The 25,204-nt window shown below is 43.0% G+C and overlaps 1 protein-coding gene across 1 annotated transcript in view; it reads right to left on the bottom strand.

Moving 5' to 3' along the window:
- The window catches only part of LOC134357960 (NFX1-type zinc finger-containing protein 1-like), a 73,675-nt gene extending 48,752 nt beyond the window's left edge, over nt 1-24,923 (bottom strand). Inside the window, exons 1-5 of the mRNA XM_063069778.1 lie at nt 24,857-24,923; nt 21,803-21,900; nt 17,528-17,803; nt 7,861-8,067; nt 5,204-6,853 (exon numbers count right to left, since the gene is read on the bottom strand). Of these exons, the coding sequence (XP_062925848.1) occupies nt 5,204-6,853; nt 7,861-8,067; nt 17,528-17,803; nt 21,803-21,857 (2,188 nt within the window). The 5' untranslated portion in view covers nt 21,858-21,900; nt 24,857-24,923. The remainder of the gene's footprint in view (nt 1-5,203; nt 6,854-7,860; nt 8,068-17,527; nt 17,804-21,802; nt 21,901-24,856) is intronic.
- Between the last annotated feature and the right edge of the window lie 281 nt (nt 24,924-25,204).

The following is a 25,204-nucleotide window of genomic DNA, read 5'->3' as shown; positions in this document are numbered from 1 at the left end:
AATTTCTTCACTCAGAGTGGTGGGAGTGTGGAACGAGCTGCCATTTGAAGTGGTAAATGCGGGCTCATTCTTAAGTTTTAAGAATAAATTGGATAGGTACATGGATGGGAGAGGTCTGGAGGGTTATGGACTGAAGGGTTATGGACTGGATGCAGGTCAATGGGACTAGTGGAATAATGTTTCGGCACAGACTTGAAGGGCTGAATGGCCTGTTTTCTGTGCTGTAGTATTCTATGGTTCCATAGACAATTGAGAGTTAGTGGATGTTGTTTACTTGGATTTTCAGAAGGCATCTGACCAGCTGCTGCACTTGAACCTGCTTAACAAGATAACAGCCCGTGGTATTATGGAATGATACCAGGAAGGACAAAAGATTAGCCGAGTGTCAGGAGACAAATAGTTGGAATACAGAGGGCCTATTCTGGCTGGGTGCCAGTGACAAGCATTGTTCCGCAGGGGTTGGTATTGGGACCACTTATTTTCTTGTCATACGTCAGCGATTTGGATGATATAATTGAAGGACGTGGTGAAATTTGCAGTCCATGCACTGATTCCTCAACACTAGCAGGGAGTCTGCAGAAGGACTTGGACACCTTGGGAGAATGGGCAAAGAAGTGGCAAGATGGAATATAGTGTAGGGAGGTGTATGGTCCAGCGTGTTGTGAGTGTTGCTTTGGTCAGACTGCACTTGGGATATTGTGAACAGTCTTATCTAGGAAATAATGTGCTGGCATTGGATCCAGTCCAGAGGCGGTTCACAAGAATGATTCCCAGAATGAAGGGAATAACATACGAGGAGCATTTGATGGCTCTGGGCCTGTACCCATTGGAATTTAGATGAATGAAGGGGGACCTCATTGAAATCAAATATTGAAAGGCATAGGAAGAGTAGATGTGGAGAGGATGTTTTATAAAGTGGGTGTCCAGGACCAGAGGGTACAGCCTCAGAATAGAGGGAGGTCCATTTAGAACAGAGATGAGAAGGAATTTCTTTAGTCAGCGGGTGGTGAATCTGTGGAATTTATTGCTGTGAAGGCCAAGTCATTCAGTATATTTAAAGCCAAGGTGGATAGGCTTTTGGTTAGTTAGGGTATCAAATGGATGAGAGGGCAAATATATCAGCCATGCTTGAATGGCAGAGCAGACTCAATGGGCTGAATGGCCTAATTCTATTCCTAGGACCTGTGGTCTTATAACATGGCAAACTAGATCAGAACATTTGCAGATTACACCAATATTAGGAGCATTATAGACAGCAAAGAAGCCTATCAAAGTTTGCAGTGGGTTCTGGACCAGCTTGAAAACAGGCTGAGAAATGGCAGATGTAATTTAATGCCGGCAAATGTTAGGTGTTGTACTGTCGGAGGACAAAACAGTGCAGGACATACACAGTGAACAGTAAGGCACTGAGGAGTTCAGGATCTAGAAATAAAGATCCATAATTCTTTGAAAGTGGCATCACAGGTATCTAGTGTCATAAAGGGAGCTTTTGGCTCATTTACCTTCATAAATTAAAGTACTGAGTACAGGAATTGGAATGTTATGTTGAAATTGTGTAAGACATTGGTGAAGCCAAATTTGGAGTATTGCATTTAGTTCTGGTCATCTTCCTACAGGAAAGGTATCAATAATATTTAAAGAACATAGAGAAAAATTACAAGGATGTTACCTGGGCTTGAGGACCTGAGTTATCGGGAAACATTGAATGGGTTAGAACTGTATTTCCTGAAGCATGGGAGAATGAGGGGAGATTGGATAGAGGTATACAAAATTGAGGGATATAGATAGGGTAAATGCAAACAGGATTTTCCACTGAGGTTGGGTGAGACTAAAACAAGAGGTCATAGGTCAAGAGTGAAAGATGAAATATTTAATGAGAAGCTGAGGGGAAATTTCTTCACTCGTGGTGGGGAGTGTGAATGAGCTGGCAACAGAAGTGGTGGATGCAGGTTTGATTGCAATATTAAGCAGTTTGGATCGGTATGTGGATGGGAGAGGCGTGAAGGGCTCTGTTCCAGGTGACTCGGCAGAGTAACAGTTCAACACGGAGTATGTGGGCTGGTTCCATGTGCTCTATGACTGATAGGGACGGTTGTTGGCCTTGCTGTTTGCTAACATATTCTCACAATGAGATACATCAGAGCTAGCAGAAAGGAAATAAGGTTGCGTGGCTATGAATAGAAACTATTGGATCTCCAAGCTTTTTTAAAAAAGGCTGAATGTGTAATAAGTGATGGGTCTAGTCCCTGTTTTTTGAACTGATGACAGCAAAGGATCCTTCTGGATCAGGAGTTTCTGCCATGGACCAATACCATTAAGCAAAGGGTCTATGGACCCCATGTTGGGAACCCCTGCTCTAGATGTCCATCCTTGACCTATGTTGTCTATTTTGTAATGATTTGAAGCACTACTTAAGGAATGGTGCTTTTTTTTAAAAAAAATAAACATTGTTAAATATTCTAGGAAGAATTGTATTGACTGAGTATTTAAATAACAATCCTTCTCTACTGACCTCTTTTTCAAGGAGGATTAAAATACCCATAAAATTAAAACAGAAGGATATTCCTACAACATTAAGGAAGTTCTCCCTATTGACCTGTACAAGATTTATCCTTCTACTGACATCACTATAAGAGTTTATTTAACTTTCTTTCTGCCTCTGAGTGTGCAAGTTAGCCGTTCTTCCTGTGCCACAACAATGGGTACACTTATGTATTTTATTCACTGCAAAGGACTGCAAATTCACTATGCCCTCTGGTTTTCATTTCTCCAAGCCTACAGAAAAAACAATGATCATCTACTTAATCCATATCACTCATGATTTTATAAATTCCTTTGAGGTCATCCCTTGTTCTTCTATGCTCCAAGGAATAAAGGTCCACTATGGCCAACTTCTCCCTGTAACTCATTCTCTCCAGAACAGGCAGCATCTTCATAAATCTCTTTTGCACCCTCTTAAACTTGACTTAAAGGCATCTGTTAAATCTTGCGAGACCATGGATCTGTGCCTGGAAAGTCTTCACTCTCCAGGGCACAGGCCTGGGCAAGGTTGAATGGAAGACCAGCAGTTGCCCATGCTGCAAGTCTCCCCTCACGACACCAATGTTACCCAAGGGAAGGGCATTAGGACCCATACAGCTTGGCACCAGTGTTGTCGCAGAGCAATATGTGATTAAGTGCCTTGCTCAAGGACACAACACGTTGCCTCGAACTCACAACCTTCAGGTCGCTACTCCAATGCCTTAACCACTTGGCCACGTGCCCACACTAAACTTGACTATGTCTTTGTAATAAACAGGGCAACTAAAATTGTGCACAATACTTCCAAGTGCAGCCTCACCAATGACTTAGCTAACTGCAAGATAACATCTCTGATCCTGAACTCAGTGCCTTGACTGATGAAGACCATCATGCTGAATAGCTTCTTCACCATGCTGTCCACTTGTGTGGTATTGTTCAGTGAACTGTGCAGAACCCTGTTTCACAACACTCGTCAGTGCCCTGCCACTCACTGTATTAATCCTAATCTGGTTTAGGTGTTCAAAATGCATCAATTCACACTGATTTAAAATGAAATACATTTACCATTCCTCAGCTCATCTGAATAACTAAGAAAGATTTCTTTGTAATTCATTGGAACTTGCACTTAGTCAGTCCCTGGAAATTTGCCCACTTAATGTGCTTCAAAGCTACAAATACCCACTTCTTTGGAATAAACATATGATCAAGACCTCATTATGTATTAACCTAGTTTCTTTTGCATCTCAAGTCACCTCACAGGACCTCATCCCATGATCTGCCCATGTCATCTGCACATGAACAAAGGCCTTTGGCTGTTTGCCCTCCCCCTCAAGAACTTCTTTTTGCAGCTGCTCAGAGACATCCTTAACCCTGGCACACAGAAGGAAAACGTCATCCTGGCATTTCTTCTGCAATCTCAGAATCACACCCCCGCCAAATTATCAAATCTCCTCTCACTATCACTGTCTGATGGTACCCTTTCAGCTGAGTCTCAGTGCCAGAGACTTGATTACTGCTGCTAGACCCTGAAAGGACATCCTCAATAGCATCCATAGATAATATTTGTGAGGCGAATGGTCAGAGGAACCCAGCACTGAATGTCTACTGCACTTACTTCTCCCGCTGGTGACCCATTTATCTAAAATCTGAATATTGGATGTGACCGCATCACAAAAGCTCTTACCTATGAACCACCCAGCCTTTCCCGAGTACACCTGACTGCATCGCCAATTCATTGACCTGGTCTGCCAGGAGCAGCAGCTGAATGCACTTCCCACAGATGTAATTACTAGGGAGACCGTGAGGCTCCCTGACTTCATACATCTTGCAGGAGGAGCACTCCACAGCCCTGATTACCACCTTGTCTACACATAACCAAGGACTAAGGGTCAACAAAATAGTAAAAGTGTACTTGTGCCTTTCCAGAAGTTTACTCTTACTCCCAAACACCAGTGGCACTTAGTCCCTCCCTTCATACAAAACCACTCTTGAGCCAAAGCTCCTCCACTCTGTCAACGGCCCACTCCCACAGGTGTCCACTCCAAAATGGACACTCAGCTTGGCCTCAGCTATTTTTATATTGGCTCTCAATGAGCTAATCAGCCAATCAACTATTAAAAAAAATTTGCAGACGTGCTTCTTTTAGACTCCTCTGAAGCGAAAACATGCCAGAAAGGAGCTGCACGAACACATGTTCTTCATACTTTAAACAAGAAACACCTTTTTCACTGCATAATTTATCAATGTCATCAGAAGCACTGCAGGTGAATTATAGCAATTCTAGTTAACTCATAATACACAAGGAAGAATGCAACACAGAATAAGCTACATGTCTGCTGCATGTTAAAGAAATGATATACTGTGGAAATCTCTGGTATATTCTTGATATAGTACTAAACTACTTGATGTGGTGGTCTTTGAGATCATAGTCTTCTGAACAGAATGCTCAGTTTGTTGATGCTTTAACCAAAATTTAACCCTCAATGAGCACCTCTTAGAGCAGATTAGCAAGGGCATTTCATTGTTACGAGACCCGAGTATGCATTAGCAGATGTGCACACAGCAATAAACACACTTCAGTTAAACACCAGAGAGTCTCCAGAGAAAATAGGGGGATTGGGATGGTGGTGGTCTTTTAAATTAAAGTTCTTTTCAGGACATGAAGCCTTTAAGTTCACCTTACCTGTTCCTGGTGGGCCTTGGATGATAGCGAGCTCTTTAGTTAAAGCTGTTTGCAGGGCTACGATTTGGGACTCATCACATTTTAATCTCTCTTTTGAAGGCCATGCTCCAAAGTCAAGCACATTGAATTTACTACCATGGAAAAAGCTTGTGCTAGATTGAAGAAATCTGTTCATGTAATTGCCGTTGTTGAACTGCTTTGGGGGTTTACTCTTTTCATCCTCCAACAAAGGCTCTATATTATAGTTTTGATAACTATGTCTTAGATACTTTGGCTCTGCAACACAAGTCTGACATTGAACTATGTACTTCTGAAAGGGTATTTCATTATCTGTTATCTCTTTGAAACCTTCTAGAACATGACGATAGGCTTCAAAGTATGCAGTTGTTTCAACCATTAGAAAAGAATCTGTTAACTTTATGTCCACCAAATCCAACCGACTGCTTTCAATAAAACTGAGCATGATGATGCCCTTGGTCAGTTCTGTAATGTTTCTATGAGCCACTGTTGCAAACAACATCGTTTCAAAGTTATCTTTGGAGAGGCAAAGAAAAGACCCATACAGCAGTCGCTTGGAGCTCTCCCACCGAACGTGCTTTAACATTCTGTTATCAAACTGAACCTGATAAAAGACACCGCTATGTGTGCATAGTGGATCCAGGACACGGGCGTTAAAATAAATTCTAATGTCGTCTATTGTTTGTCTATGCAGATCCTTCTGGCTACAGTTCAGCAACTTGGAAATTCCCTCCCTTAATGGCCGGACAAAGTCTTCACGGAGCAGGCGAAACTGGATATCTAAGTATGTAGCAGTGTCTGGATATTCTTCATTGATTATATTTGGTCTCACAAAAGGTTTGTTGATTAAATGGATGTCTTCATAAGTCGGATATATTGAAATATGCCTAAAATCATTCTTTGTAGGTGCCACAAAGTAGGTATAGGTATCAGAAAGCAATGACTCTTCTCTCTTTTTCTCCTGCAAATAGGCAATCATCTGGTGCAGGTTATGCAAGTTCTTCTCCATCTCCTCTGAGATGGGGAAGCCAACAGATTGCAGGTAGTTTGACGTCGATTGCACCATTGTAGCTAGGAGAGACACATCCAAGAAAGCACTGGCAGGATAGACAGTAATCAGCTGACAGAGCAAATTTAGTATATAACCAAGATGTGTAGCACTTTCCAAATGTGCCTCTTGCAACACTTCAGTCTGAGCATTGATAATGAATGCAGGAAGAACATTTTTCAGAAACATGGAGTTCTTGATCAGCTCCAGCAGATAATGCAAACTCCGTTGGTTGGATTTGCAATAGAATGTCATGCGAAGAATTTTCAGAAAGGATGCAATTAAGTCTTTTTCAATATTCACCTGGTTTAAGAATTCTTTGACACCACTTCCGGGAGAGGTCAACTTCATTACGATGTCTATTGGATACATTTTAGACAGCCGCATTAGCTCTTGTCCATCCAGGGTTCCCTGATTTTCAGCATCAGTTTCACGGGATTCCTTTGAAGGTTTAAAATTGTGACGCAGATGAGTGATTCCACATTTGTTTTTAGTCCGAGCCCCCTTGTATTGTTGCTGTGAAGTATTATCATGGCTAGTTTGAATGGTATTTCTCTCCATTCCTCGTGAGAAATGCTGTCTCCCTATAATTGCAACATTAAAAAGAAAACCAAAATATTTTGCATTACTAAGATATGCAGCCTTTGGGAAGCGAGAAAGCCATAATATTCAACATGCCCATCTGGATCTAACCAAACTATTGAACTGATAGCACATCCACCAGCCTGAGCAATTCACTCCCTCTCCCATGGTGAGCCAAGGGCAAAGTGTGCATAATCTACGTCCAACAATGTCACAACTAATCAAGGATTATTAGGTTAATCCTATAAATTCAATCACTTACAAAAAAAAACCAAGGAAATGGGTGCATAAGATTACCATTACGTCAAAGTTCTCGAATCATCCTCTTCCCACACCCCCACTCACCTGATCTCACCTCTCATCAACCAGCTTGTGCTCATCCCCTCCAGCTTATTCTAGCTTGAACTCCCTTCCTTACCCGTCTCAGCCCAAAATATCGACTCTTTATTTCCCCTCTGCCTAATCTGCTGAGTTCCTCCAGCATTTTGTGTGTGTTGCTCATGATCCCAAATATCCTTGCTTGTCAGTATTGTGAGAGCACCATCGCAATAATGATTTAGGCGGTTCAAGAAGCCTTCCACGATTAGTAGTAATTTCACCAAAGTCAGAGGTCCCACTTTTGCAACTGATCCAATGCTGAGGGAGAATGGCACTATTGGAAGTACAAGCATTTCCAATGAGACACCAAGGTGAAGTTCATCTGTTCTCACAGGTAAATTTAATTCATGACTGTGCTATCTTTTGGGGAAAGAAAGGAAGGGCATTTTCATGGATGGTCTGATGACCATCAAACTGCACACCAAAAATAATTTTATATAGCTCAGGAGATTTTGATCTGTAAATTTGTCATTTTTAACTGACTGGATAAGGATCCAGAGTGCACTCCCTATGATATCCTCATCCATGATCAAACTAATACTCAAAACAGTTAAGCAACATGATTTAACATTTCAAAATTCTCCACAGACCATGTCTATCCTCAGGTTTCCATGCATCCTCCTCTGCTAACCTGGTGGTCCTTGGTGACTTTGTGTCTGATTTACTCCACTGCTTTTTCTGTCAATGTCCAGCAGGTTAGGCTGGCTTCCATAGAACTTGGGATTTCTTCTGCGAGGTTCAGACTGGTCCCGCTGACTACTCCTTTCCTTTGCAGATACACTCTCAGACCTCTTCTGTGCTTGCTGGGGCTGTCTTTGTTGCCGTCCACCTCTTGATCCTGAAAATTTCAAAAGAAGAGGAAGAGGAATTGAAAAACTACAGATGCAATGTAAGTCTTGCCAGTCTATTAGCTGGGGAGGGGGATGGCCTTCAGGAATATTCTTTCTTCTTTTCTCCCCTCTGTAGAAACACTACCAGAAAAGGAAGACATGATGGTGTCAAAAAGGGATTGAAGTCTGGAAATCTCTCTCACTAAGTCTATGAACTTGGCAATTCATTGAAATGTTCAGTCCAAGACTGTTGGACTTCTTTTGTTGTTGGATGAGGGCACTTGTTGGTATGTGGGAAATGGGAGGTAAACAGGATTAAGTTGCATATCAGCCATATTCTGAATGAGGCTTTAAATGTTTTATTCATTCTCCCATGTTGGCCTGAACAAAATCAAGCAAGTAAAGCTCCACATATCACAATGAAAATATCCACAGTGTTTCCTTCATGAAGACATTGGCAACTATAAAGCGAGAAGTAGGGTTCACTGCAGCCGATAGCTATCTGTAGGGGAGTTCACCTGCAAAACAGGGATGACTTCCTGGTTTAAAGCCATATTAGCACTCCTTATATTCTCTGTACCCTTAGATGAGCAATATTAACACCAGATAAAATTATCTGAAACAATTTTCGCTCAAGGCACTAGAAGCAATCACATAAGTTTGACATTGAACTATTTTAACATGTACTTCAAAAACCAATCTAAAACATCTCTTACGATAAATTTTTTTTAAACTTTGATTTCTCCTGCTAAACCATGCAAGTAAGCAACAGGTTACAGGAAATGTTCAATGAACAACTGATGTTGATAGTTGGACATGCTGTCTCAATGAAATGATATTTCAAATTTTCATTTAATCTTTTCTGTCATTTGTATTCACTTTATTTAATGGAATACTTAATCAAAACATATAAATACATTTTCATAAGACTTAAGAGAAAATGTGGGTCAACAGCAAACCCACAAGAAGAGAACAAGGATCTAACACTTTCCCAGCGTATATGATGAATAAACTCTTCTCGGGCTTCCAGCCAGATACAGTTATCGATTTTAACCAACGTTTCGATGACAAACTCCACCATCTTCATCAGGGATATACCCCCATCATCTATCCCTCCTAACTGGTTAGTCCTCATCCAATCAGGTTTCTCTTGCCCACCTTGTTTACAACCGAATTCTGGTTCTTACTTAGCATGACACCTTCATCTTCGTTAAAATTAGCTTTCTCTAGTTTAACTTCAATGGCTTCCTTCACCAGGCAGTTCCAGAACCTATTGGCGTGGCACAGTAGTATTGTGCAGTCGAAGTCAATCCTATGGTCATATCGATCAAATATTGAAAGGCCAAGAGAGAGTTGATGGGCAGAGCATGTTTCCTATCATGGGTGAATCTAGGATCAGAGGGCACAGCCTCAGAGTAGAGGGACATCCATTCAAAACAGGGTTGAGGAGGAATTTCTTTAACCAGAAGGTAGAAAATCTGTGGAATTCATTGCCACAAATCGCTATGGAGGACAAGTCATTGGGTATATTTAAAGCGGGGGTTGATTGGTTCTTGACTAGTTAGGGAATCAAAGATTACAGGGAGAAGGCTGAAAAATGGGGTTGAGTGGTACAGTAAATCATCCATGATGAAATGAAGCAGATTCAATAGGCAAAATGGCCCAATTATGCTCTTATGTCTTGTGGTCTAATGAAACTACAGATACAGTAGTGGCTGGCGCAATACAGTGCTATTAATCAGCGATCGGGGTTCAAATTCCACTGCAGTCTGTAAGGAGGTTATATGTTGCCTCTGTGAGTGCATGGGTTTTTTTCCTGTATGGTCCAGTTTGCTCCAACATTGTAAAGGCATACTGTGTGGGTTAGGGTTAGTATGTTGGCAATATCTTCAGACTGTTGGCCATTTATGCAAATGACACATTTCAATGTAAACTTCAATCATTTGATACACCTCCCACAAATAAAGCTAACCTTATCATCTTTAAGATGGGATAACTGATCCCACCACATCTGTTCCTCACCCATATCCTTGAAAGTTTGTTGAGCCCAGCCATACCTCAGATTGCCAGAGAAAAGAGAAAAGTGCCGGATAACTAGATCATAATAAAGAAATTCATTGGCAGTAGAAATGGGAAACTCAGAAATGGTTAACAAAGTAAAAGATGCGGAATGATCCTGAATTTGCAAAAAAGCAAAGCATTCATGAAAACTCTATCCAAGAATAAAAGGGAGTAGAACTGTAGGTGATTCGAGAGGCAGAATTGCAGAGGTACACAAACCCTCAAAATAATAGAAACATAGAAAATAGGTGCAGGAGTAGGCCATTCGGCCCTTCGAGCCTGCACCGCCATTTATTATGATCATGGCTGATCATCCAACTCAGAACCCAGCCTTCCCTCCATACCCCCTGACCCCTGTAGCCACAAGGGCCATATCTAACTAGATGCTGAGCCTCTGCAACAATCCCAACCTCACCATCAAACCCACAAATCGGGTGCTGTTGTAATGTGGCAGACTGACTTCTACCTTACTGAGGACAAGCGGCAACTCTTAGCACCTCCTTTAACTTGCACCTTGAAAAGGACCCCACTCGGAGACATTAAGCCATGTCTCTGCACCGTTACCAACCTCTTCAACTCTGGATATCTCCCATCCACTGCCATCATCTTCGTACTTCCCTTATTCTGCACTGCTCTTTTCTACCTCCTACCCAAGAACCACAAACCTGAATATTTGGGTAAGCCCGGAGGTTCTGCCTGCTCCTGCCCCACCGAACTCATGATCTCGACTCCATTCTATCCTGTTGGTTCTGTCCCTTCTAACCTGGGTGAGCAGCCAGTTGTCTTGGTACATGTTGGTACCAATGACATAGATAGGACAAAGGAGGAGGTCCTGAAGAGAGATTTCTGGGAGTTGGGAAGGAAGCTGAGAAGCAGGACCTCCAGGATAGTAATCTCGGGATTGCTAGCTGTGCCACGTGCTAGTGAGGGCAACAATAGTAGGATCAGGCAGATGAATGCATGGCTGAGAGACTGGTGCAGGGGGCAGGGCTTCAGATTCTTGGATAATTGGGATCTCTTCTGGGGGAAGTATGACATGTTCAAAAAGGACAGGTTACACCTGAACCTGAAGGGGACCAATACCCTGGCGGGAAAGTTTAATAGAGCTGTTAAGGAGGGTTTAAACTAATTTGGCAGGGGGATGGGAACCAGAGTGATAGAGTGAAGGAAGGGGAAAACAGAAATAAATCTAAGATAGTGAGCAGTAAAGATGTCAGGAAAGACAGGCAGGTGAAGGGGCAAATTTGTAGCCATTGGGATGAGTTGCAGTGCAATAAAGTTGCAGTGAAACCAGAGCGATAAGTACCAAATACTGGTCAAGGTGTTATACTTAAATGCACGCAGCATAAGGAATAAGGTGGATGATCGTGTCGTACAGCTACAGATTGGCAGGTATGATATTGTGGCCATCACTGAGACGTGGCTAAAGGATGCATGTCTCTGGGAGCTGAATGTCTGAGGATACACGGTGTATCGGAAGGATAGGAAGGTAGGCAGAGGGGGACGCGTGGCTTTATTGGTAAGAAATGATATTAAATCATTAGAAAGAGGTGATATAGGATCGGAAGGTGCAGAATCTTTATGGGTTGAGCTAAGAAATCGCAGGGGTAAAAGTACCCTGATGGCAGTTATTTATAGACCTCCAAACAGCTGCAGTGATGTGGACTACGAATAACAACAGGAAATAGAAAAGGCTTGTCAGAAGGGCAGTGTTATGATAATTGTGAGGGATTTTATTACGCCAGTGGATTGGGAAAATCAGGTCGGCACTGGATCTCAAGAGAGAGAATTTGTAGAATGTCTGCGAGATGGCTTTTTAGAACAGCTTGTTGTTGAGCCCACTAGGGGATCGGCTTTACTGGATTGGGTATTGTGTAATGAACCAGAGGTGATTAGAGAGATTGAGGTGAAGGAACCCTTAGAAGGCAGTGATCATAACATGATTGAGTTCACTGTGAAATTTGAAAAAGAGAAGCCAAATGGCGGTACTTCAATGGAGTAAAGGAAATTACAGTGGCACGAGAGAGGAAATGGCCAAAGTTGACTGGAAAGAGACACTGGCGGGAAAGGCGGCAGAGCAGCAGTGGCTGGAGTTTATACAAGAAGTAAGGAAGGTGCAAGACAAGTATATTCCAGAAAAGAAGAAATTTTCGAATGGAAAAAGGATGCAACCACGGTTGACAAGAGAAGTCAAAGCCAAAGTTAAAGCAAAGGAGAGGGCATACAAGGAAGCAAAAATTAGTAGGAAGACAGAGGATTGGGAAATTTTTAAAAGTTTACAAAAGGAAATTAAGAAGGTCATGAAGAGGGAAAAGATTAACTATGAAAGGAAGCTAGCAAATAATATCAAAGAGGATACTAAAAGCTTTTTCAAGTGTATAAAGGGTAAAAGATAGGTGAGAGTAGATATAGGACCAATAGAAAATGATGTTGGAGAAATTGTAATGAGAGATAAGGAGATGGTGGAGGAACTGAATGAGTATTTTGCATCAGTATTCACTGAGGAAGACATCAGCAGTATACCGGATACTCAAGGGTGGCAGGGAAGAGAAGTGTGCGCAGTCACAATTATGACAGAGAAAGTACTGAGGAAGCTGAATAGTGTAAAGATAGATAAATCTCCCGGACCAGATGGAATGCACCCTCGTGTTCTGCAGGAAGTAGCTGTGGAGATTGCGGAGGCATTAGCGATGATCTTTCAAAAGTCAATAGGTTCTGGCATGGTTCCGGAGGACTGGAAGATTGCAAATGTCACTCCGCTATTTAAGAAGGGGGCGAGGAAGCAAAAAGGAAATTATAGACCTGTTAGCTTGACATCGGTGGTTGGGAAGTTGTTGGAGTCGATTGTCAAGGATGAGGTTACAGAGTACCTGGAGGCATATGACAAGATAGGCAGAACTCAGCATGGATTCCTTAAAGGAAAATCCTGCCTGACAAACCTATTACAATTTTTTGAGGAAATTACAAGTAGGCTAGACAAGGGAGATGCAATGGATGTTGTATATTTGGATTTTCAGAAGGCCTCTGACAAGGTGCCACACATGAGGCTACTTAACAAGATAAGAGCCCATGGAATTACAGGAAAGTTACATACGTGGATAGAGTGTTGGCTGATTGGCAGGAAACAGAGAGTGGGAATAAAGCCGAGGTCCCCAACCTTTTTTGCACTGTGGACCGGTTTCATATTGACAATATTCTTGCCAACTGGCTGACCAGGGTGGGGGGGGGGCGTGGGTAGGGTTGGCAATGATCAAGAGTAGCAGTCAAATACGTTGGGTTTACCCCGAGAAAGACTACAATGACCATGAAGCCTTGCGCGGGCATCAGTGCGCGTGTGTGACTTGCACATGCGTGAACGTGCCGATTATTTTTCGTTTTTGGCGATTCTGTTCGGGGCGGGGCGGGGGGGAGTTAATCACGACCGGAATATCGGTGATAAGTGGCTAATACACTCAATTTCATTTCTAAAAGGTTTTATGTAATGAATTTAATATTAAACACACAGCGCATATTTTCCTCGCATGAATATAGCGAAAAGTCAATTATCAGGGGAGAACAGGGAAGCTTGAAGTAAGTGTTGAACTTCCAGTAGAAGTGGCAGAAGCAGGTTCAATATTATCATTTGAAGTTAAATTGGATAGCTATATGGACAGGAAAGGAATGGAGGGTTATAGGCTGAGTGCAGGTCGGTGGGACGAGGTGAGGGTAACGTTCGGCATGGACTAGAAGGTCAGAGATGGCCTGCTTCTGTGCTGTAATTGTTATATGGTTATATAAGTCAATAGCATCACAACATTTTGAGTAACGTTTGGATATTGAACACAGCGCATATTTCCCCCTATGAACATATAAAATCATTGCAACGCACCAATATCGCTGAATCAGTGGGATCCCTGGGCTCAAGACGGTGCCATCGAAGGGTGATGGGAGGCAGCGATACTCGAAGGGGGTTCCTTATGTCCAGTCTATTCCGCAATTTAGTTTTTGTTGCATTCATCGCAGAGATATGTTGGAAATGGAAGAAACGTTTTCAATTCTTTCGTGGCTATCTCAGGATATTGAGCCTTGACTTTGATCCAGAATGCCGGCAGAGATGTTATGTCAAACATAATTTTCAGCTCGCCGTCATTTGCAAGCTCGAGGAGTTGATCTCCTTCCCATGCTGACACGGATGACGCACGGGTAATGACCTCGCATGCATAATGGCTCAACAGTGGGCGTGACAGGGAATGAGGAAAGGTGCAGCTGACTCATATCGCCAAATCATATTGTTTCTTCGTGGCCCGGCAGGGAATGAAGAAAGGTGCCGCCCATGACAGGGAATGAGGAAAGATGCAGCTGACTCATATCGCCAAATCTATATCATTTCCTCGCGGCCCGGTAGCGCATGCTCTGCGGCCCGGTACCGATCCACGGGCCGGTGGTTGGGGACCGCTGGAATAAAGGGATCCTATTCTGGTTGGCTGCCGGTTACCAGTGGTGCTCCACAGGGGTCCGTGTTGGGGCCGCTTCTTTTTACATTGTACATCAACGATTTGGATTATGGAATAGATGGCTTTGTGGCTAAGTTTACTGACGATACAAAGATAGGTGGAGGGGCCGGTAGTGCTGAGGAAACGGGGAGTCTGCAGAGAGACTTGGATAGATTGGAAGAATGGGCAAAGAAGTGGCAAATGAAATACAATGTTGGAAAGTGTATGGTTATGCACTTTGGCAGATGAAATAAACGGGCAGACTATTACTTAAATAGGGAGAGAATTCAAAGTTCTGAGATGCAATGGGACTTGGGAGTCCTCGTACAGGATACCCTTAAGGTTAACCTCCAGGTTGAGTCGGTGGTGAAGAAGGCGAATGCAATGTTGGCATTCATTTCTAGAGGAATAGAGTACAGGAGCAGGGATGTGATGTTGAGACTCTATAAGGCGCTGGTGAGACCTCACTTGGAGTACTGTGGGTAGTTTTGGTCTTCTTATTTAAGAAAGGATGTGCTGACATTGGAGAGGGTACAGAGAAGATTCACTAGAATGATTCTGGGAATGAGAGGGTTAAGATATGAGCAACGTTTGTCCACTCTTGGACTGTGTTCCTTGGAGTTTAGAAGAATGAGGGAAGACCTCATGGAAACATTTCGAATGTTGAAAGGCATGGACAGAGTGGATGTAGCAAAGTTGTTTCCCATGATGGGGGAGTCTAGTACAAGAGGGCATGACTTAAGAATTGAAGGGCGCCCATTCAGAACAGAAATGCGAAGATTTTTTTTAGTCAGAGGGTGGTGAATCTATGGAATTTGTTGCCACGGGCAGCAGTGGAAGCCAAGTCATTGTGTGTAATTAAGGCAGAGATTGATGGGTATCTGAGTAGCCAGGGCATCAAAGGTTATGGTGAGAAAGCGGGGGAGTGGGACTAAATGGGAGAATGGATCAGCTCATGATAGAATGGTGCAGCAGACTCGATGGGCCGAACGGCCAACTTCTGCTCCTTTGTCTTATGGTCTTATGGTCTAACCTACATCCGTGACACTTCACATGCTCTCGATCTCAAAACCTTCCAATTCCCTTACCCTGATCGCATCATTTTTACCATGGATGTCCAGTCCCTGTACTTCCATCCCTCATCAAGAAGACCTCAAAGCTCTACGCTTCTTTCCTGACAAAACACGACCACTTCCCTCCACCACCACTCTCCATCTGACAGAACTGGTCCTCACCCTCAACAATTTCTCCTTCAGCTCCTCCCACTTTCTCCAAACTCAAGGGGTAGCCATGGGCCCAGCGATGCCTGCCTCTTCGCTGGCTATGAGGAACAGTCCATGTTCCAAGCCTTCCCTGGTAATGCACAACCGCTGGTGCAGTTTCACGCACTCACGCTCAGCTTGTCAATTTCATCAATTTTGCCTCTAACTTCCGCCCTGCACTAAAATTCACTTGGTCGATTTCTAACACCGCTTTCTCTTTTCTTAATCTGTCCCTGCCTCTGGAAACAAACTGTCAACTGACATCTTTTATAAACCTACTGATTCCCCTGGTTATCTTGACTATACCCCTTCCTAACCTGTCTCCAGTAAAAATGCAATTCCCTTTCCTCAGTTCCTTCATCTCCACAGCATCTGTTCCCAGGATGAGGCTTTCCTTTCGAGGACAACAGAGATGTCCTATTCCTCAGAGAACAGGGTTCCCCTTCCTCCACCATTCATGCTGCCCTCATCCACTTCTTGTCTATTTCCTGTACATCCATGTTCACCCCACCTTCCCACTGCATTAACAGGGATAGAATTCCTCTTGTCCTCCCCTGCCACATCAAGGGCTTTCACATCCAACACTTAATTCTCTACAACTTCTGCTATCTTTAACAGGACCCTCCCACCAAAAGCATCTTTATTCTGTGCCCACCCACCCCCCCCCCCGCATGGTCTGCTTTTCTCAGGCATCACTCCCTCTGTGACTCCCTTGTCCATTTGTCCTTTCCCAGTGGTCTCCTTCCTGGCACTTACCCCTGCAAGGGGCAGAATTGCTATGCGTGCCCATCAACTCCTTCCTCTCCTCCATTCAGGGCCCCAAACAGTCCTGTGAATCAGTTGGGGTTGTTAACAGTATCTGGTGCTCCCAATGTGGTCACCTCTGCACTGGTGAGACCTGACATAAACCTGGGGACCACTTTGTCGAGCACCTCCATTCCATCTGCAAAAAAGCCGGATCTCCTGCTTGCCAGCCACTTTAATTCCTGTTATGACATGTCACTCCTCTTCTGATATGAAGACGCCACTTTCAGGTAGGAGCCACAGCTCATATTCTGTCTGGGTAGCCTCTAACCTAATGGCATGAACATTGATTTCTCCAACTTCTGGTTATTTTTGCCCTTCCCAATCTGACCTCTTACCTACCTATCAATTCCCTCTGGTCCTGGTCCTCCTCCTCCTCCTCTTCTCAAGGTCCTATCCCTCCTATCAGATGTCTTCTTCTCCAGCCCTTTAGCTTTTTCAGCTATCACCTCCCAGTTACTTGTTTCACACCCCCGCCCCACCTGCCTGGCTTCATCTTTCTCCTTCTAGCTTATCTACCTTCCCACCCCACCTCCTCAACCTCCTTTTGGCATCTTCACCCTTCCTTTCCAGTCTTGATGAACTGTCTTGGCCGGAAACAATCGCTTATTCACTTCCATAGATGCTGCCTGACCTGCTGAGTTCCTCCAGCATTTTGCATGTGTTGCTCTGGATTTCTAGCATCTGTAAAACCTCTTGCGTTTATGATTTGATAAACCCTTCTGCCCAATATTGAGATTGTGATCTTTCTGCTGTAGACCGCTGTACCAAAGCAGCATGAAGGAAACTGAGAGCTCAGCTTTAATGCGAAGAACTATCTTAATCTGTCACACTGAATCATTGCAGTCAACAAAACATTACATTCTCACCTGTTGTTCTTGCTCGATTACTTGCTTCTCTTATTTCTTTCTGACCACTAATTGGATGGACCCAATTTTGTCGATGAGGCCCAATCTTTGCTGCATGGTGATCATTAGACCTGCTTGCAGGACTGTAGTGTGATTCATTTGGCTTAAACACCGAAGGATGCTGGGTATTCCCTCGCTTTTGGTCTCTCCTTTGGTGCTGAGTTGCCTGAACGATGCCTGGAACATGACCTCTCCTCAATTGGCCTTCACGTTGCTGCATTAGTCGGGCTTGGGGGCCTAAAACAAAATAGGTTTCAATTCGTTATTTCTGACAGTGGCATTGCCCATTTCCTTTCCTCACTTGACTGTCCCTCGTTTGAAGCCGGGGGTAAGAAATTTATCAGCATAAATCTTATTTTTGTATGGTAGTAGATTGAAAGTCGCAAGCAATAGCTTCTTTGCATTCACCAAATGTTCAATTTGATCAGTTGTTGGATTATTGAAACTCAAACAGTACTGTAGAGGTTACCAGCAACCTGGATTCAATTCCCACACTGTCTGTGAGGAATTTGTACATTCTGCCCATGACTGAGTGGGTTTCCTCCAGGTGCTCTGGTTTCCTCCCATATTCCAAAGACGGACAGGTTAGCAGGTTAATTGGTCACATGGGGTTTAATTGGGCAGCCCTGCCTCCTCGAGCCAATAGGGCCTGTTACCGTGCTGTATCTCTGAATGAATGAATATATAAACAATTAAAATTATGATAAGCAGCAAAAAATATTGCTTGGAATGGAAGTAGATTTTATCAAGGACATGGTTGTACTTGTCTAGATAATTTATATTATGAGGCATAATCCTTGATTTCTAAACATAACTATCGGATGAATATGATGAGGGCTTTTTTCTTTGTCTACTACGCGGGGCACAGAATGGTCCAGAATGGAAAGAGACCTTTGGACCACCTTATCCACATAAACTGTGATGCCAATCTGTGATGATTGCCTGCAATAGGCCCGTAGCCCACTAAACTTTTCAAATCCAAGGGCCTGACCAAAGTATATGTACCTCCTCTGGCAGTCCATCATTCCAGGCATTCATCACTCTCCCTGTGATGAACTTGCATCTCCTTTACATTTCTCCTCCCCCACCTTCAACACGTGCCCCCTAGTTCTAGACTTCCCTACACTGCGAAAAACTCTAAACACCAGTGAAAATAAAAAGAGCTCAAAGACAGATTAAGAAACTCTGAAATATTTTTATTAGTTCACAAGTACATAAAAGATGAGGTCTACCATGATGAAAATAATACTTGCACACAATTAAGCCCTGGCATGTAAGCTTTTACAATAAACAAATTATTAATGGAATATTAAATTAAAAACAGAAAATGCCAGAAACACTCAACAAATGAGGCAGCATCTGAGAAAAGCAGAACTGAGTTAATATTTCAGTCAAAGTCTGTTTACCAGAACTGAAAAAATGAAAAGAGAAATATACCAGCTTTAAGGTGGGTGTGGGACAGGGACAGATAAGATAATCAGAATATCTCTGGTAGGATAAGGCCAGCATTGCTGTTTTTGGAGCCATCTAATTTACATCAGCATTCACCCACGGCAATCCTGGCTTCACGTAACCGAGATATACCCTTTGACTTATCCATCCTTCCTCCTACACTCCCTACAAATTGAAGTAATTTATTTTCACACTTCCTGAATTCCGATAAAGGGTCTTCAATCTGAAGTGCAAACTCTATTTCTCTCTCCACAGATGCTAACTAACTTACTGGAGATTTCAGTATTTTAAGTTTCTTTTTAGATTTCCAGCATATTCAGTACTTCTAATTTTCATTTAATTGACTTTGTTGTACTGCAAAATGCATGGATCAAAGTTTGGACACGAAGAAAAAATGGGATCTGACTTAGTAACCAAAAATAACACAGATCTCATGATATTTGGAACAGCAAAGGCAATTAATATAAACATTAATCAACACCTTACTGTTTGGGAACTACATAAAAATAACTTCAGCCACAACTAAAAAGGAATTAAAGCAGTTGTCTGCTTTTTAGGGAACAACTAAGCTAACTCATTCAGTACACTGGCACCTGGCTCAGTTCTACCCTGCAGATCAAATTTGGCACATCCCTTTAGTCCTTCAGTCTGAATAAAGCCTTATACCTTTAAAAAAGACACAAGCTCTGGCTGCAGACGGCATGCTGCTACATCAGGAACCCGGCCTCCCTCTGACACCCCACCACAGCCCGGTGCAGAGATGGTTGGTGTGCCACTGAGATGAGGTGTCTCGGTGCTCAAGCCTACTCTGCTTTAGCCAAGCACCTGCACTTGATCCACCACGGCCATCCTAAGCGCCTGGTGGCAAGCCATTTTGACTCCCTTCCCTGTTCCCACATCAACCTGTCTGTCCTCAGGTTCTTCTACCACTAATAGGGTGAGGCAGAAAACAATCTCGAAAGCATCACTCATATTGCACCAGGGAATGGTCTGAATGCTTAATCCTCTATTTGAGGTAACAGATACTCCTTCTCTTTCTTTCTCCCACTGATCCATTCAGGATCTTGCTTACACATTTTCCTTCCCAACATCCGCTCTCAGCTCCCCGTTATCCAGTTTTTTCACTCTCCCCACCCAGTCCAGCCACCTATCACCCAGGCACTCAACCCACTGGGACACCACCCCTTCCCCCCAGCTGTTCCCTCTGCTCACCACCCCACCTTTATCTGGTTCCACTCATCACTCTCCTGTCTTAACAGGCTGCATAATCTGTAGCCCTTTGTCCTATGCAATGATTACCTCCCTGCCTCTGGCACCACTTCCACCCTCCCTCCCACAACTGGCCCCAGCAACTCAACCACCCCTGCTCGCCTGGTTTCTCCCATTATCTGCCAACTGCTGCCTCACCCTTTCCCCTCTCCTCTTTATAACCAGCCATTTGTATTGTGAGCAGTGTTCTGCTGCTTATTTAAGAATGGATGTGCTGACAGTGGAAAGAGTTCAGAGGAGGGTCACGTGACTGATTCTAAGAATGAAAGGGTTAGTATACGAGGAGTGATTGATGTCCTTGGGCCAGTCCTTGCCCAAATTTAGAAGAATGAAAGGGGCTGGGGGACACAGGAACTCATTGAAACCTATTGAACATTGAAAGACCTATACAGAATGGGTGTGGAGAGGATGTGTCCTAGAGTGGGAGAGACTAAGTCCAGAGGGTGCACCCTCAGAATGGAGGGATGTCCATCTAGAATGGAGATGAGGAGGAATTTCTTCAACCAGAGAGTAGTGAATCAGTGGAATTTGTTGCCACATGTGGCTGTGGAGGCGAGGTCATTAGTATTTAAGGAGGAGGTTGATAGGTTCTTGATTGATCAGGGTGTAAAAGGTTACGGGGGAGAATAGGGTTGAGAGGAAAATAGATCAGCCATGATGAAATGATGGATCAGACTCGATGGGCCAAATGACCTAATCCTGCTCCTTTGTCTTATGGTTCTATGGTCTTATCTCCCATTCACCTTACCCTCTCAATCTCTGGGCAGGATCTTGAGCCTAACTGTTCTTCAGTTGGCCTCCCTCACCATGACCCCCTGAGTTCCTCCAGCAACTTGTTTTATTGCTCCAGATTTCACCATATGTAGTTCCTTGTGCCTCCATATCTATTGATCTACTGAATGGATATTACTATACATATCTATATGTGATACCCACAGATGCAGTATAGCTGTCATATAAGACCATAAGATATAGGAGCAGATTTAGGTCATTGGCTCATCAAGTCTGCTCCGCCATTTTATCATGGCTGATCCATTTCCCACTCAGCTCCAATCTCATGCCCTCTCCCCATGTCCCTTCAAGCCCTGACTTATTGACTTCTGCCTTAAATATACTCAATGACCTGCCCTCCACAGCCACCTGCGGCAATGAATTCCACAGATTCCCCACCTTCTGGCTAAAGAAACAATGAAGTGCATTGCTTAACTTAGCCTTGATCCAATGACGCAGAACAACTTGGAAGACATAACACACAAATAAAAATTTCTAGATATACTCCAGCTGTACATTACTGGCCACCTTCTTGCAGCCTTGTTCAGTGCCTTCTTGCCCACTGCAACAAGAGGTTTACACTGTCTGGATGCATTTGGAAACCATTATTAAAATACATCTGGAGGTATTTTAATTTTTCCTGAACTGTTTCAGGGACTAATTTCACTCAATAATGCAAATACCTGTGCCTTATTCTAAAGCATGGTCTGAAGTTAACACGAATACTCTTGCAGAACATTTTACCTGTCACTCTTGAGTCTTTGCAGGCCTCCGGCAGTTCCCATGTCTGCTTGGACATCCTGGACAGCAGGAGTTTCTCACCTGATTCTATTGAGCTGCCTCTGTAAGAGATAGAGATAACTTTTCAACAAATTTACAGTCACTTCTGTTTAATGCCTTTAACAGAGAAAAATGCTCAAAGGCATCTCACTGAAGTGTTTTATTGGTTACATATAGTTGCATTTCCAACTACTTTCAGCTCAAGTCAAAGTATTTTGTCTGGAGACATTAACTCTTCAAGTAACCAGCTTTGTTTCTCTCCTCATCACAGTTGCTGCCGGATGTTTCCGTTTTTTCCGGTGTTTGTAACTGTACTTACCTTGAGAACCAAGTTCTCTGCCCTGTCATACATTCTCTGTACCCATACACACTTCCTGCAATTAAAACCTGTTTATTCTCATATCTCTGCAATGAAATGCTGAGTCAGTTTCACTCTCCACAGATACTGCTGTCAAAAATGTTGGGCATTTCTTTTTTTGTTGTTGTTCTGATTTCATTATCTTATGCTTAGTAAGAGCTTGTTATTTAGAAAAGTCAGTCAAATAACACATTTTCTTCCCCCAGGGATACATGACTGCAAGGCAACTATTTCTGGAGAGGAATGAAATTGTGACCACTTCAGTCTGAGTCACACTGCTCTAATAATTTCAGTTTATACATTGCTGATGTCCTAACCTGGTTTGCCTTACATGCAAGTCCAATTCTTCACCTATGTCTTTGATGAAGAATGATGTCTAAGGTGATTAACAAACAACAGAATCATAGGAGATTTATTTTCACCAGTTCAGTGAAAACAAGGGAAACACGACAAATAGTGTCATATTGAAATCCATCTGGACCCTATACAGTGAATTACCAGGACCTTAGGCAGGAAGGGAAAGAGGGACCACACAAGACTATGGATTATGAAGCAAATTTGAGGCAGTGGGATTAATGCACACATAACTTCCTATAATCCCTAGATACATTTAAGACAAAAAATGTAGCCATCAGAAATATTGTCCATTTATTACTAGCTTCAGTAATTAATTTGCCTTAAACATCAGACCAAGGAAACTGCCCACAATATTACTGACATCTCCATTCACAAAATGTATTTGAATCTAAGTGTTACTCAATTGAAAGTCCAACTTTTTAAGAAGTGCACCTTAAGAATGCCAACAGCTAAAGATCACAGACTTGGCCCAATTTCAGAACAAACAGCTGGATCCCAGAGGTGAGGTCACAGAGATGCTCCTTCAAGGCAAAATGCAGCATTGTGGAGACCTGGTGATTCTGAGACTAGGGGAGAATACTTCAATGGTTGGATTCATTTCTCACTCAAAGCAAGTTGGTTGTAGTAGAGTATTCCAGCCCAGGACATTGCTGCAAGAGTAGCTTAGATCAGTGTCCCAGGTACAACTATCATCAAATAATGAACATCTGTTAAATTAGCCACAATGATTTGAAAGATAGGCCACCTGACTAAGCGCAAATCTCTCATAGTTGTCAAAAAGCCAGCAATCAGCATTAACCAAATGTCTGAAATACCATGTTTAAATAATGGAAGTTGTTCTTTATTTCGAAGAATTTGGAAGGTAAAAGTTGGAGTTAGGTTCCAGATGGATTAAAATAATGTAATGTCCCAATATGTAGTCTGCTTAGTTTTGACTATGAACTTCAGAATTGATATACTAGTCTTAGTGGGGGGAGGGGGAGCCGATGGTGTCTAAAGTCACCTGTGCCTTGATGCACTCAAGTTAAAGGCTTGATAAATTCAATGCAGATAAACTACTTCATTCGCTATTGGATTGGAATGGAGAGTAGAAAAGCAAAGCGTAATCATAAAATTAGATCCTGTCCAATTCAGAAACACAGTACACTCGGTAGGTGTTGAGTGAGCTGTCTCTTTTTTAAAACAAAAATCATAGATCAATCTTTTTTTTTACTGCTTATGGAGCAAGGTAGAACTGAGATTAGGATGGGTCACAATCTAATTCAAAGGTGCAACACTCTCAATCGGCTGAAGGGCTTCATTCTGTTAAGACGTTTCAAAATGGAGATCAAGCTGCATGACTCTGCAAAGTCATAGAGAATTGTTTGTTACTATTTTTATTACATGTGTGAGTAATGTTAGTTTATCAGTCATATTTCCACCGGCGGTGAATGTTTACACGAGTTTCAGAGAACAGGTGATAACTATAAAGCAAGTAGCTATTCAATCTCAACACAATGCTACAAAATGTCTCGGTTTTGCTAGTCATCAGTTGAGAGGGTCGGGTGTGGTTGTGGGTGAAACTGTCAGTGCTCCAGTCAGCTCCGGGTGACGCTGGCAACTGGTACTGGCTCGTCGGCGGGTCATGCTGATAGCCCTATCGCTGATGCGGTGCACCACACACAGGGTGTCTGCCACCTGGCAGTTCGAAGTTCAATTCGCCCTTATCGCTACCGAAAACATAACCCATCGGATCTGAGTTAGGCGCATTTATAATTAATCAGCACAACCGCTGAACATAATTTCTGATGCGTCATCCCCACGTTCAGAGATTTAAAAAAAAAATTTTTATTATATAAGTATTCCGCTTTCTGTAACATTGTTAAAAGACAAATCGCGTTGTATTTCCTGGTTTGTGGTCTGTCAATAAACCAAGGGACTGCGGACGTGCAAGGTCTCCAACAACCGGCACTCACAGGAACAAGAAAAGTTAAAAGCCCCTGCCTGTATTTTTGAGAGACTTTCTTGGAAGTCATCGGTAAGCACTGTCCCTACATTGCCCATCACCAACTACAAGCCAACAGTCCTATACGTCCATCACGTATAATGCACATAAAACAGTTCAAATAAATAAACCTTTGATTTCAGTTAATGATTTTCACCGGCGTGTTAATTTTGCTTTTATTTTTGGCTGGGAAATATTCAACTTCAAGATTAGCAGAAGCAATTTCTAACACACCGATACCATTACAGTTCAGGGAGGGAATGAAACAACAGAGAAAAATAACGTCCTCAAGCAGAAGCTGAGAGCAGTTAACTCTCACCTGTTCGCGCAGTGGTTCCACTGCAGACCGCAGCATCAATGAACTCGGCGATCGAAACTCCGCTTTATCTAATGCTGTTCAGTTTCGATTCCTCTGAATCGCTGCGAAGTGTGCTGACGTCTACGTCACCAAGCCACCAATGAAAGTGCCCGGTTTAGAAGGCTAGACTGACGGCAAAACAAGAAATGAGATTTAGATGCCAAATTTCCCGGAAACGTTGTAATCTGTGTGAATAGTCTGTCAGATTGAAGGCCTGTTCAACTACCCGATTCGGAAACGTCCAAATCAGGAAACGAGAATGTGTGCAATCTTTAAAAACTGTACTGTAGATAACTCCCACCAGCTACC

The sequence above is a fragment of the Mobula hypostoma genome, chromosome 17 (genome assembly GCF_963921235.1).
Source record: "Mobula hypostoma chromosome 17, sMobHyp1.1, whole genome shotgun sequence".
NCBI classification, from domain to species: Eukaryota; Metazoa; Chordata; class Chondrichthyes; order Myliobatiformes; family Myliobatidae; genus Mobula; species Mobula hypostoma.
Note: the sequence above shows the minus strand (reverse complement) of the source record. Positions and strands in the feature narration are given on the sequence as shown.